General features: G+C 39.9%; 1 protein-coding gene across 2 annotated transcripts in view; it reads right to left on the bottom strand.

Annotated features, from left to right (window-relative positions):
* The window catches only part of CD96 (CD96 molecule), a 37699-nt gene extending 33880 nt beyond the window's left edge, over positions 1-3819 (bottom strand). For both annotated transcript variants that reach the window (XM_067546394.1, XM_067546395.1), the window contains exon 1: positions 3683-3819. In XM_067546394.1, coding sequence (XP_067402495.1) covers positions 3683-3749 — 67 coding nt within the window. In that variant the 5' untranslated portion in view covers positions 3750-3819. The remainder of the gene's footprint in view (positions 1-3682) is intronic.
* Between the last annotated feature and the right edge of the window lie 9335 nt (positions 3820-13154).

Here is a 13154-nt window from a genome sequence, read left to right as displayed (position 1 = left end):
AGATCTTTCAAGTGATATGTGAGGCAGAAGCCATGACTGCTTATTCTGCATCTCTCTTTGCAAGAACAAAGACGTTAACCCTGCGTGCCTTTTTCAGTGACCCTTGCCGTTTCAATAGGAAAGGCTGTTCTTTTGCATGGATCTGGCTAGATAGCTTCTCCATTCCACCCTGGAGGTTGTATTTCAGTATTGGAGCAAGCAGCCTTCTCATGTATGGTTTGTGTATCAGTTTGTTAATTTTGTGAGGCACTTTGAGGTCCTTTGTGCATCGTATAAATACAGAGTTAATGCATTTGTGAAAGGAAAAGATGTTTTCAGCCTACGATTTTTTTAAAATAGCTGCTGCCACAGTGAAATTGACTTTTCCCCCTTTTTTTCCTCCTAGGGGTAAAGAAGTCTGAGATCTATCTCCAGTCTCCATTGCATTCCAAGGGCCAGGGGGCGCAACACACTGACACACACGAAGTTCCCAGGTGGCTATCAATTGATGACATTATACAGAGTAGTCCCCCACAGCTGAATTCCACTTGACCAAACTACTCATCGCACATAGTGCCATACGCTGATGTATTTGGAAGTCACTAGAAACTTGCAGAAAAATGGATATGTATGAGCACCCTCAGGTGTAGGGCTCACGCCCCCTTATTATCCTTTTTAGCCTCTCCTCGTCTTTAAAGACCACCTTGAGAATTCTGACCACAGCCCCTGGCCCCCAACATTCCCAAATGACACAGCTACTGTCAGAACCATGGTTTATTACATCTTTCTCCCAATCTTTTCGTGCCTTCCCACACCATGTGCTCAACACCCTCAGGTCATTTTATTCATATTGAATTTTAAAAGGGATATTACAATTTGATGTTATGTTATACGTAAGCATGTCCTACAGTCCTCTAAATGCCTGCGCTGATGGAGCACGTATGATTTAGCAGCGAACTCATTTGTCATTCATGCAGCAAGAATAGTGCTCTAGGTACTATGTTGTAAGCTATAAAGCCAAGTTGGCAGTCCCAACGGATTTAGTCTAGTGCCCCGTCCTGCAAGGAATTCAGTGGGGGCAATTCCCTTAACACACAAGAAGCTCATTGCAGAAAAACTGGTTCTAAAATAGACAAAATGAATAGACAAGTGAATAGAAGCATGGAAAACAATGCTGAATGACGGAATAGTCAGGTTAAGTGCATTTATCTCCAGGATTTTACTATCTTTCCATCCCCAGCCTCCATGTGCATTCTTTACAGTAACATAAACGTGAGTAGGGGTTAAGGTGGGCAAGTTAAGACTTAAGTGACAATTTTGCCTAAATAAAAATCTCAGGGTCTAAGACCTCTACTTACTAAAGAAATCTGTTATATTCAGAGGCTGCATCACTTAGTTTCCAGACAGAAAACTAAGAGCTATTTTAATAGCAGATATTAAGATCAAAGAGCCATGTCAAGCAGGAATTTGGGATAAACATTTTAGTCCATCAACTTCTTTTGTATTATGAATAGCTTAAAACAGCATCACATTAACAGAGTCCATTTTGTCTGAAGGTGCGCAGCAGTTCTCTCTCATTTTGGCATTGGAATCTTGCCAATCGTTTTAACTACAATTTTAACCCAACCTTTTAAAAAAATGCAGATGCCCTTATGTCCATAATTATCCTCCCTTCCTGCAAGATGTTCCACCCGTTCAGAGTATCTTGCAGCACGGGCAACTCAGGCACTTAAGTTTAAAGTTGAAGGACAATGCTGGCACCAGAATAAAACAGTATGCACTGGGCATGATTAAATTTCGGCTGGAAATTCTAACCATCTAATTCTAACCATCAGAGGAGTAAGGTTCTGGAACAGCCTCTCAATACGAGTTGTGAGGGCAAACAACCTAACTAGTTCTAAAATGGAGCTTGATAAATTTGTGAATGGGATTATATGGACAGGGTTGTCTGCAACAGTAGGGGACTGGACTTGATGATCCCCAAGGCCTCTTCTGGTTCTATTTTCCTTAATGCTCTCATTTTTATTATGGCAGAAAACCAGTAGCTGCAACGAAATGTAATGGGGTTTAGCCTGGATAAATGACTGCAGGATTTAGCCCTAACCTGTGTTTTGTTGAGATTTAATATGGGTAACTGGATAATATCTATGTGTAATATGGATTTGCATTAGTCATCTTATTTGGCACTTAACAGCCATTGAGAAGTTTTATTTTCTACATCTAAACTAAACCAAGGTTGGTTTTGGGTTTTTTTTTTTTTCCATTTATCATCATCATCAATTTCCCTTACAGCAGTGGGAAATTTCCCTGACATGCTCTAGATGCAGTCATTGATAACATGTTGTTGCAAGATGTAACTGCAACATCTTTATTTTTTTAATTGGAAATTGAACTCAAGCCACAACATTCATACGCGCACTGAGTCATGGATTTTAAATATCCCAAACTTCAGGATGCTCAAATGAAGCGTTATGAGTCTCAGGCCCCACTCTAATTTTTAACAAGGCTGGTTTTGATTAAGCTCCCCCGGTACAGACAGAGTTCCTCTCCCTTCTCTCAAGCCTTATTCTAATATTCAAAATACCTTACTCTGGGCGAATGTCTACATAGCAGCTGGGAGGGATAATATCCAGCATGGGCTGACACAGGTGTACTAGTGCTGCTTGATATTGCAGGCTAAGAGGAGCAGCATGGCCACAGACGTGTGGCAGCTCAGGCTAACCTCCCAAGAAGGTAGCCAGGGGGTCCAGGTGGGACAGTACTCAGGCAGCTAATCTGAGCTGGTGTGTTTGCTGCCATGGTCATACTGCTCTTTTTTATGTGCTAACTTGAGCAGAGCTAGTGTGTGTCTGTCTGCCCATGCTGGGAATCACACCTCCCAGCTGTTGTACAGACATACTCACAATGACAACCTTTTAGAAGAGTTCCAGAGGGGTAGCCGTGTTAGTCTGTACACAGCAAAAACAACGAGAGTTCTGTAGCACTTTAAAGACTAACAAATCAGCCCACTTCCTCAGATGCAGTTGCCCACGAAAGCTTATGCCTGCTGAAATTAAATTTGTTAGTCTTTAAAATGCTACAGAACTCTCATTGTTTTTAATGACAACCTTGTCATGCAAGCCCTTAATACAGTGCACAGATGGGGGAAAAAAATCTTTCCAGGAGTCCCAAGCAGTTAGGGTGACCAGAGAGCAAGTGAGAAAAATTGGGATGGGGGTGGGGTTGGGGGTAATAGTAGCCCATGTAAGAAAAAGCCCTTAATGTCGGGACTCTCCCTATAAAATTAGGACATCTGGTCACCCTACAAGCAGTCAGTATCATGGTTCTGCATCAATACTTTGGAGGGGAGGGGAAGACATTAAAAAACCCATACAATTAGGAGGTAAGCATTCATTTCTAAAACATATATTCTCCTAAAGTGAATGAGTTCGTTGCAATAAGACAAACTGTGAAAATGGCTTCCAACTTTGAAGAAGCTGATTTGCTAGTCAATACATCTAGCTAAAATTTCATAGTAGTAATCTAGACTTACTAGAGCTATTAAAAAATTGCCTTGAAACACAGTATAGTTAGCAGTTTGATTTTTGTCTTCATGTGAAATTTAAAACAGGTTTTTCCAAACCTCTGAATTAAAGAAGCTCAGTCCATAAAACAAAGTTCTAGCCCTATAGCATAAGCAAACTCTTCTTACTGGAACACTTACCAGAGACACAATGTGTTAGGATGAACAAATAAAAAGCACAGGAAGGCCACCTCTTCTCCATCTTCATCTCTTGGTGTTACATTAACATTTCCATAGTTGCCTTGGGAATTGCTGCAAGTTCTTTGTGAAGAAAGCCAAAACAGTCTGCTCTACAGACACACGTCATGATCAGCCCAGACACACCATTTCAGCATAGCTGAATGCAGAGAAACACAACGTCGACAGGAAATTGAGGTTTTTACATCTGTGGTAGTAAGATTAGTTCCTCTTAAAATCTTTCTGTAAAAATCATGGCTGGTTTATTTAAGATACAAAGCATACACATGCCCCGAAAAATGCTCTCTAAACAACTGTAACTTGAAAACCACATCTATGAGTGCTGTGTCTCATTCTCTGTGTAGAACTCCAGAAGAGATGCAGTTATTAGGATAAATGCAAGCTTCTTGAAAATAGCCTAAATGTAAGAAATGTATATGATATACTGTATGTTACAGGGATGAATTATAATTAACAGGAAGGTCTGTATTTGCTGGGCACTGTAATCCTAAATTTTTAAGAACCCGACAACGAACAGACAGGAATTTTGTTCTCAGAGTAGCTTCAGTCTTTCAGGCCTGATTGAGACGAGCATATTTTTACTATTTATGAACACTTGTGAACTGTAATGTCAATTGACATGATGCAGACCACAGTTTGGACTCAGTGTAGACCAGGACAAACTGTTCAATATTAGGTGAGCTAACAGCATCTGTGTTGCTGCAAAATGTTACTGTTTCTACTACTGCTAATAAAACAGTTGAAATCAAGGGGATTATTCTGTTGAAAATTGGAGCATGCAGCATGTATAAATCCTGCCCCAATTTACACCATATCAAAAGAGTAGAAATCCCACAGGATTGTCCCATAGCATTTGTAAAACCATAAACCAGATGTACTATTGTCAGTGAAGCACCTCCTACAGGTAGATAATGGGGTTTGAACATTGTTTTGGGTTTCTGGGAGCTTACACAACATCCCTATTGTTTACTGCTCCTCTCGCCAATTCATTTCCCAGTCTGCTCAATGACATGTAAGGTCCATGCCTTTCACTACAGACGGGGACATTGAGGCCGTGTCTATACTAGACAAGTTCCCCACAAGTTTAACTAAATCTATTTAAACTGGGGAAAATCCCTAATATAGGTGCACTTAAACTGTTATGACCCTTGTGTATAAACAATTTATTTTATATTGGTAAATTACCATTGAAAAGTAAAACAATTTAAACCAGTTCAAGACAGTTTAAGTACATCTATATTAGGGTTTGCACTGTTTTAACTAGATCTATTTTATTATTAAATTGTACACTTCCAGTACCAAGTACAGTGTCCAAAACAGGAACAAGAAAGAATATTTTAGCACTTTATTTTAGAAACATTTTAGTTTCTCCTCCAGTAATTTTGTTCTTTCCCTTTCCTCGTGTGCTAAATTAATTATTTACATTCTTTTTAATACCTGTGGCTGTTCTTTATTAAAAAGAGTTTTGGTGTTTTTCCTGTTTGTTTTAGGATGGAAAAGCTGGACGTCAAAGCTCGAGCTTCAATCTTAGCTAAAATTAGTGGTCCTCGGTGTAGGTTCACAGAGACAGATAGACAATATGCTGGTGACATGCACATGGGGCCTAATAAATAACTCATTATATGCTGAGTACCAGTATCACTTTATTTTATGGCAACAGAGCTCTATTTTCACAAAAATGACTTACCGTGGGCAATTATTTATTTTATATGCAGCTCAAGGTCCATTGTTTAGGAATTTTAGTGTACTGGTGATGATTTTTCAAATAGAATAAATTGGTTTTGAGCCTTTTCTTCTGTTCATCCTTGGATCACTTTTTCTAAAATGGTAACAAAACAGCAAGACAGAAGCAGTTTGAGTACCCTTCGTAGAAAGGCAATATCTCACCCTGTTACCAAGCCAGAACTGGCCTTCAGTGAAACAGTGCTCTAGCTGAACCAGAATCTTTCCTCCCCATTCCTAAACATAGGCCGTTGGGGGATAAATCTTAGCTTGTAACTCCAATGCCATCTCTTGTTCTCATTACTTTAAATCATGACCCCATCTTTAAGACAGTTGTACTGCAGACGCACTAAATGTCACGGCTATCCTATGATGAATATCACAGAGTGATTCAGTTTCATCTTCTCACTAGTACTGCAAAACGATATCCTCCTTTGTGGATCAAGAAGCAGCGAGCTGCTCTATGGTCAACATGACATATTCAACAATAGTTTTCAGCAGTCATTAGGGAGAAGCAAAAATGCAGCCTGAGATGTGCACTCCCCAGTTTACAACTCAGGGAACAGTGGCAATAGATAAACTGCTGACTTGGCAGACAGCTGCAAAAACAAGAGTCCAATACAGATTGACTTAACTCCAAACTTCTGTGGGTGATCTATGAATTGAGTTCTTCTCTGCCTCTACTTATCAGTTTCCAGCAACAAACTTTTGAACTACTGTGGGAAAGGATTTTTGTGTGACATGCCAGAAAAAAAATCTCATATGAGCAACTTTTATTGATCTAAAAAACATACATCACAATTTGCAAAGACAGCACAAGAGCAATATGTTGTAGGGACTCAGGGACTAATAGCAAGAACTTTTGCTATAAGTTGAGGACGCATCAGTTGGACGTGACAGAGGAAGAGAAGGCCCTGGGCATATTGGTTGATCACAGGATGACTATGAGCTGCCAATGGGATGTGGCCGTGAAAAAAGCTAATGCAGTCCAAGGATGCATCAGACGAGGTATTTCTAGTAGAGATAGGGAGGTGTTAGTATTGTTATACAAGGTGCTGATGAGACCTCTCCCATGTTTAAGAAAGATGAATGGAAACTGGAACAGGTGCAGAGAAGGGTTAGTAGAATGATCTGAGGAATGGAAAACCTGTCTTATGAGAGGAGACACAAAGAGCTTGGCTTGTTTAGCCTAACCAAAGAAGGCGGAGGGGAGATACGATTGCTCTGTATAAATACATCAGAGGAATAAATACCATGGAGGGAGAGGAGTTATTTAAGCTCAGCATCAACGTGGACACAACAACTAATGGATATAAACTGGCCACCAGGAAGTTTAGACTTGAAATTAGATGAAGGTTTCTAACCTTCAAAGTAGTGAAGTTCTGGAACAGCCTTTCAAGGGGAGCAGTGGGGACAAGAAACCTCGCTGGCTTCAAGACTGAGCTTGATAAGTTTATGGAGGGGATGGTATGATGGGACAGTCTAATTTGGCAACTGACTGATCTTTGACTACTAGTGGTAAATATGCCCAATGGCCTGTGATAGGATGTTAGATGGGGTGGGTTCTGACTTACTGCAGAGAATTCTTTCTGGGTGTCAGCTGGTGAATCTTGTCCACATGCTCAGGGTTTAGATGATTTTGGGGTCAAGAAGGAATTTTCTCACAGGGCAGATTGGCAGAGGCCCTGGGGGTTTTTCACCTTCCTCTGCAGCATGGGGCATGGGCCACTTGCTGGTGGATTCTCTGTACTTTTAAGTCTTTAGATCATTGAGGACTTCAATAACTCAGTGTTAGTGTTAGGGTCTATTACTGGAGTGGGCTGGGTAAAGTTCTGTAGCCTGTGTTGTGCAGGTGGTCTGACTAGATGATCATAATGGTCCCTTCTCACCTTATAGACTATGAGGAAGCATTCACAAAAGGGTCACCCAGCAGCTCTTAGTAGTTAGTAGGTCATTTGGCCTGACTTCAGAGTTTGTTCCTCCAATGAGAGATGGTCTAAGAATGTTACATTTTTATATCAAGTTTCATTGGTTGAGTACTGTCACTCAGTATTCTTGTTGGGGCTTGCTGATACAAAGCAAGAAACCTCTTAAAAAGCCATTTCCCCCCAACATGCCTCCAGATTCCACAATTTTTACTCTGAAGACAGCATCATGTCCACAGGAATGATCTATAACATCAATATGTAACAAGTGTTGATGTATATGTAATCTACAGTTATATCTGAGATGCAAAACTTATCTTCATCTACCAGATGTAGCCCTAGCACCAAGCGCTTCTTGTAATACTCATAGAGCATGAAAACCATCCAGAACAACCACCACCTTTCCAAATAGAAGAACTGTTTCCCCCAGGAAAGGGAGCCATGATATAACCTAATGTTGTGATAGGCTGTAAATTGTCACAAAGCTAAATAAGGCTGAGCTAAGAAACTGAATAGAATGTTTCTGCAGAAGTGATGGTTCAGTAGATGGCACGTTGGAGATTGTGTCTACAATGAGTTTCTGCATTAGAGGTGCAACTCCATAGTGCTAGCCACAGCTTGTGTAGCAGTCCATGGGTGCTAGCTGTCCTTGTGTAGCCATCTTGAAGTTTTTATCACCATATTGTCTATGTCTGCTTAAAAGCAGGTCTAGAAGACAAAGGCAAAACATGCGGCCAGTCAGTGTACATTAGTACCAAGCACTCTTTGAGCTGCACTGCTGGTAAATCAAAGTTGAAAGATTAAGAAAAAGTCTGTGTTGGTAGGGCTTTTTTGAATGTGGGGCCCAGCACAGCATAACAGACTCTCCAGCATAGTGTTTTGAAGAAGACTTAAGACAAACATACTAGTAGTTTATCATTAAAGATCCAACTTCTGTTTTTGTAAGAGTAGGGATGTTAGCCCCAGTGCCTTGTCTAAATTCCAGCTAGGGAAATTACTTTCTGCCTCTCTGAACTCCTTCTACAGTTCTACCGGAGTCTTCTAATTTTTTTCACTCTTTGCCTCAAACTTGAATAGTATCACCATGTTTATGAATAGCTACTGCTTTCCAGCAAATAAGTGGAATCATTTCAATAGAGGTTGGGTTGTATAATGTGCAGTTCATTTTCCTATAGCTGCAAAGAACTCAGATCCTTTATGTAAAAAAGTGTTGTATGATTGGGAATATTTGTACTTTCGAACACCCTCAGAGTTCTCTCGTGTGGATTTAGTATTTGTCTGATGTTTTCTGAATTTAGGAGACTAATTATTATTTGCAGCCAGTAGATGGCACCGACAATTCATATCGGTACGTTACAGCTCCAACAACTCAAATTCATCTCATCAACTTTATGACAGTAAGTGTACTCAGTTTGGGGGGGAAGGGGATGGCTGTAGGGGTCCTCTAATTATTTTCTGCAGAAGCATTCACCACCGAAGCAAGCATTTTGAATGATAAAAATGACTTTTGTTCATGGAAGTCATGCAGGTCTCCTCTATTATACTTCATATTCACAAAAACCTCAACTGCAATATAATTCTTCTCTCTCAATTATAGTAAGCGGCAACTAAGAAGAAAGAAGAACTGCAGTCAGTCCCACAGAAAAAGAAATCTTGAACGCTAGAGATAGATTCAATTATTCACAAAGAGAACCTTTTCAGAAATGCAGGGGCCCTGAGCCAGTCCTGCTGGCGGCAAGGAATGATTACCCTTGCAAACTAGCGTCCTCTAAACATTGCTTAAAGGAAGCACTGCTCCCAGATGAAAAAGGAGTACATACTTTGAAGCAGAAATTTCATTAAAAAGTAAACTAACATTTTAGGTTTGCTTGATGTTTAGCCCCAATGTTCCTATATTGCCAGTCTGTTTCGGTTTTGAACTGCTTTGAAAATAGTAATAACTGCCGTTATCAGGCAACTTTCAACAAAGCAGCTTACTGAGTTACTGATTAAAGGATCACTCAGGTTGGAGAGGCAGCTTAGTCTAAGGGATAGGACACTGGGATGGGAGTCAAAAGACTTGGATTCCACTCCTATTTCTGCAACTGGCCTGCTGCATGATCACAGGCAAGTGACTTCATCATTCTATACCTGTTTTCCCCTGCAATCTTTATGCATCTTGTCTATTTAGACTCTTATTTCTTCAGAGTAAGGACTATTGCTCACATGGTGTTTGCACAGCACCTAGCACAATGGTTCCTCAGTTTCACCTGGAGTCCTTTAAGCACCCTCCTTGTGAAGATAACGTTAAAAATCACCTTCATTTCAAAAATAATTTTTGCAATGGCAACTTTTGTTTCTGAAACAAAAAATTCAAGATTAAAAATCTACATTTACTCCTCACTCTTTATTATTTTTATTATTTCTTTCAGACTGGAGCATGAAAGCAGACTCACTTTTTCATATAATAATTTCTAGGCTGGCCTGCACTAGCTCAGTGCACTGGCTGCTGATGCAGTATTATCGAACGTTTATTTATTTTTTTTAAAGTATTGTGTCTACTAGCATTAAAGATCCAGAGGGGTAACCGTGTTAGTCTGTATACAGCAAAAACAACGAGAGTCCTGTAGCACTTTAAAGACTAACAAATTTAATTTCTGCAGACATAAGCTTTCGTGGGCTGCAACCCACTTCGTCAGCATTAAAGACAAGCTCTTATGCAAACATTTAATTTGGCCTTCAATTCTGTAGATGCTTTGGGGCCAGATTTAAGCTGACAATGTCCCTTTAATTAAGTCTCTTAACCATTCTTATGTAGCTGGTAAACACTGTTTTCACCGTTTTAAAGATTGGGAAACTGGCACAGAAGTGAATTCATTTGTCCAAGGTCCCAAATCAAGTAAAACATCAGTGCTAGGAATACAGCCCAGGAACCCTGACTCCCTATCTTGTACTCTTAACTATTTGAAACACTGCAGTTATCTTATTGACTTCTCAGATTAAACAAGGGGCGTTTACAAGACATTACTAGAAAGTATAATCATTGCAGGAAATATCCTTCCTGCAGTGAGTTAATCCATGAGTAAGTTAGAGGCTCTCCATTTCGTGACATAGCTAAAAGGACAACAGCAATGTTTATAAACAAATCAAAAGATGAGACATCGCTAGGAAATTCCAGCTATTAAGGAACTATGTATTCAGATTTCACAGTGAAACATACATGTCCAAGGATAATAAGTGAAAACAACCAGCTTTCTCAGTTACCCCACAATCAGCTTTGGATCATCACCTTCTCCTCTGCCGGAACCAACATAAATCTCTAAACAATGAGTGACAGAATACAGCTGACTGGAAAAGAAAATGTTATTTAAAACAAAACAAAATACCCACAGCCACCACCATGCACTAACAAAGAAAAACTACCGAGAGAGAGTCAGACAGAGACGTTCCAGGAAATTAAAGACTGCAAAGAGCCATTATTTTCCAAGGCCAACTGCAGATGCCTATGAGACTAACCCTGCCTGTTCATTACTGCTTCTACTTCAGCTGTGGCAGGGCCATTGTATTTCTTCTTTTTGCTCTGCACCAAATAAATTTGTTTACATGCACATTCTATTCCCTCCCCATCACCATCCAGATTAGAAGAATTCAACCACATAACATGGCTTGCAGGGTTGTTCTAGCTGCGTCGGCTCCAGTAATAGCTACACAAGGTGGGTGAAGTAATACCTTCTATTGGACCAACTTCTGTTGGTGAAAGAGACTAACTTTCAAGCGACACAGAGCTGAAAGAGAGCTCTCTGTGTAGCTCGAAAATTTGTCTCTTTCACCAACAGAAGTTGGTCCAATAGAAGGTATTACTTCACCCTCCTTGTCTCCCACATAACATTGCGATACCAATAGCTATAAAAAGCCATTTGTTAGAAAAGGGTTAACCACTTACAGCATCAGTAAATATAGTCACGTTAGACTACAGACTCTTTAGAGGGTAATACTCTGTATTTCCCGCTAAGTTTCTCCATGAATGTTGATGTACTCCTGCAGGCCTGCATGGCTTCAGAGACGCAGGTTCCAGCAACTACTATGGAGAGAAGCCCTGAGGCAGAGACTGGAACTGCCTGTGCCTCACTTGTGCTTGAGGGACACAACAGCCTGACTGGCGGGCAGAGCAAGGAAGTGCAGACCCTGGAGAGTTAGCAAGGCAGTAGTCAAATGGCATAAGCAGGGGACCAGGAATCAGGCCAGCTTGCGCTGTATCTGAAAACTGGTACTTTTTCCTCAGGGCTGCAATGTAGTGTCTTAGAAGCTAATCTTTCATGTGAAAATGATTAAATTTCTGGCATTTATGATTCTGAAGGAACATCTTCAGATGTTCATTAAAAGCAGTGATTTCTGAGTCTGCAAACTTTCTGAAATAATAGTGCTGACAGGGGTGTGGACTGCTTCAGTTCATTTCAACAGGAAACTCAAGACCAGTGTTAACATTTTAAATGATAAGCAATAATCCCTATTTCACTACTCATCAAAGCACACAAAGAACAATGACCACATCATGAATATCTCTACAGAGAGCAGCATCTGGTTCTGTCATCTCAAGGTTCGATCCCTTTTCCTAAATTCTATTTTCATCTCTGTCATTGACTTCTTTATGATCTATTTACTGCAAACAGCATGCTAGTGACCTACTGATATGCCTTCAGTAAATAATTTTGCCAACAGGGAAGTTGTGGCTCACATGTAGTTCTGATTTCCCCTCTTTTTTACAATTGATTAACAACTTTGCAACGTCACAATCTTCAAGTATTTTGAGATTTTCAATTTGAGGAGTTCCATTTTATAATCCTCTCCATTTTACAAATGAATAAATTGAGGCACGATAGGTTTATGGGATTGTCTAATGCAACATAGCAACTCAATGGCAGATTCAGGATGGTTTCAGATTCCCATTTCTAAATTTATCATCATTGTTTATGCAGAAAAGACTCCCTAAATCTTATTCCCATATGCTGAGGTCACATTTTTTTCCTTGAAAAAAACAAAAAACAAAAACCACACAGTAAATTAAACTTCTCTCTTACGATAACTGGATTTTACAAAGGAGCATCTTGCAAGACCCTCCTTAAATGTAGTAAGCTTGAGAACTGCATTATGAGTGAGCACTGAACAAAATGACTTTAAATATAATCCCACATTTTAATCACAAGTAAGGGGGAAAAGAATCTTATTGCTGAAGTGAAATAAGTTGATTTGTTGTGAATCAGATTCTCAAAGGAACACAAACACATACACACGACAGAGGAAGTGGAATACATCAAGTCAGGAGAGACTGCCGCAACCATTACAAGTAATATTTTTCTCTTAAAATTGGGTAATGACACTCAATTTATATAACAGATGCTACAGCACGATAAAGAGCGTGTTAGGGGAAAACACACCATGGATTTACAAGAGGAACTAGTTTAAAAGCCTAGATTGGTGTATAGGAGGAGTACACCAGAATCTCTATGGGCTAGCTTCATTGACTTTCATGAATACACAAAAGATGCATTTAACCTATGGTGTTTCGTTTGCAAAGAGCTGATTGTGGTCATTTACAATGCTAGGAAAGTATTTGGGATGGAGATCAGTGGTACTGACCAGCTGCTCAGATCACAAGTATAATATTAGAAGTTTGATTTAATATCTTGTTCTACCAGCAGAGCTTGTGGCTAAACGGGAAATAAAACTCATCTATCCATATTAGATTTGGGCTGTAATCTTGTATCACTCTCAGATATTGGACTTTTCTA

Source organism: Emydura macquarii, unplaced genomic scaffold (genome assembly GCF_026122565.2).
Source record: "Emydura macquarii macquarii isolate MOO-44397 ecotype Brisbane River unplaced genomic scaffold, CSIRO-AGI_Emac_v2 contig_1119, whole genome shotgun sequence".
Taxonomy (NCBI): domain Eukaryota; kingdom Metazoa; phylum Chordata; order Testudines; family Chelidae; genus Emydura; species Emydura macquarii.
Note: the sequence above shows the minus strand (reverse complement) of the source record. Positions and strands in the feature narration are given on the sequence as shown.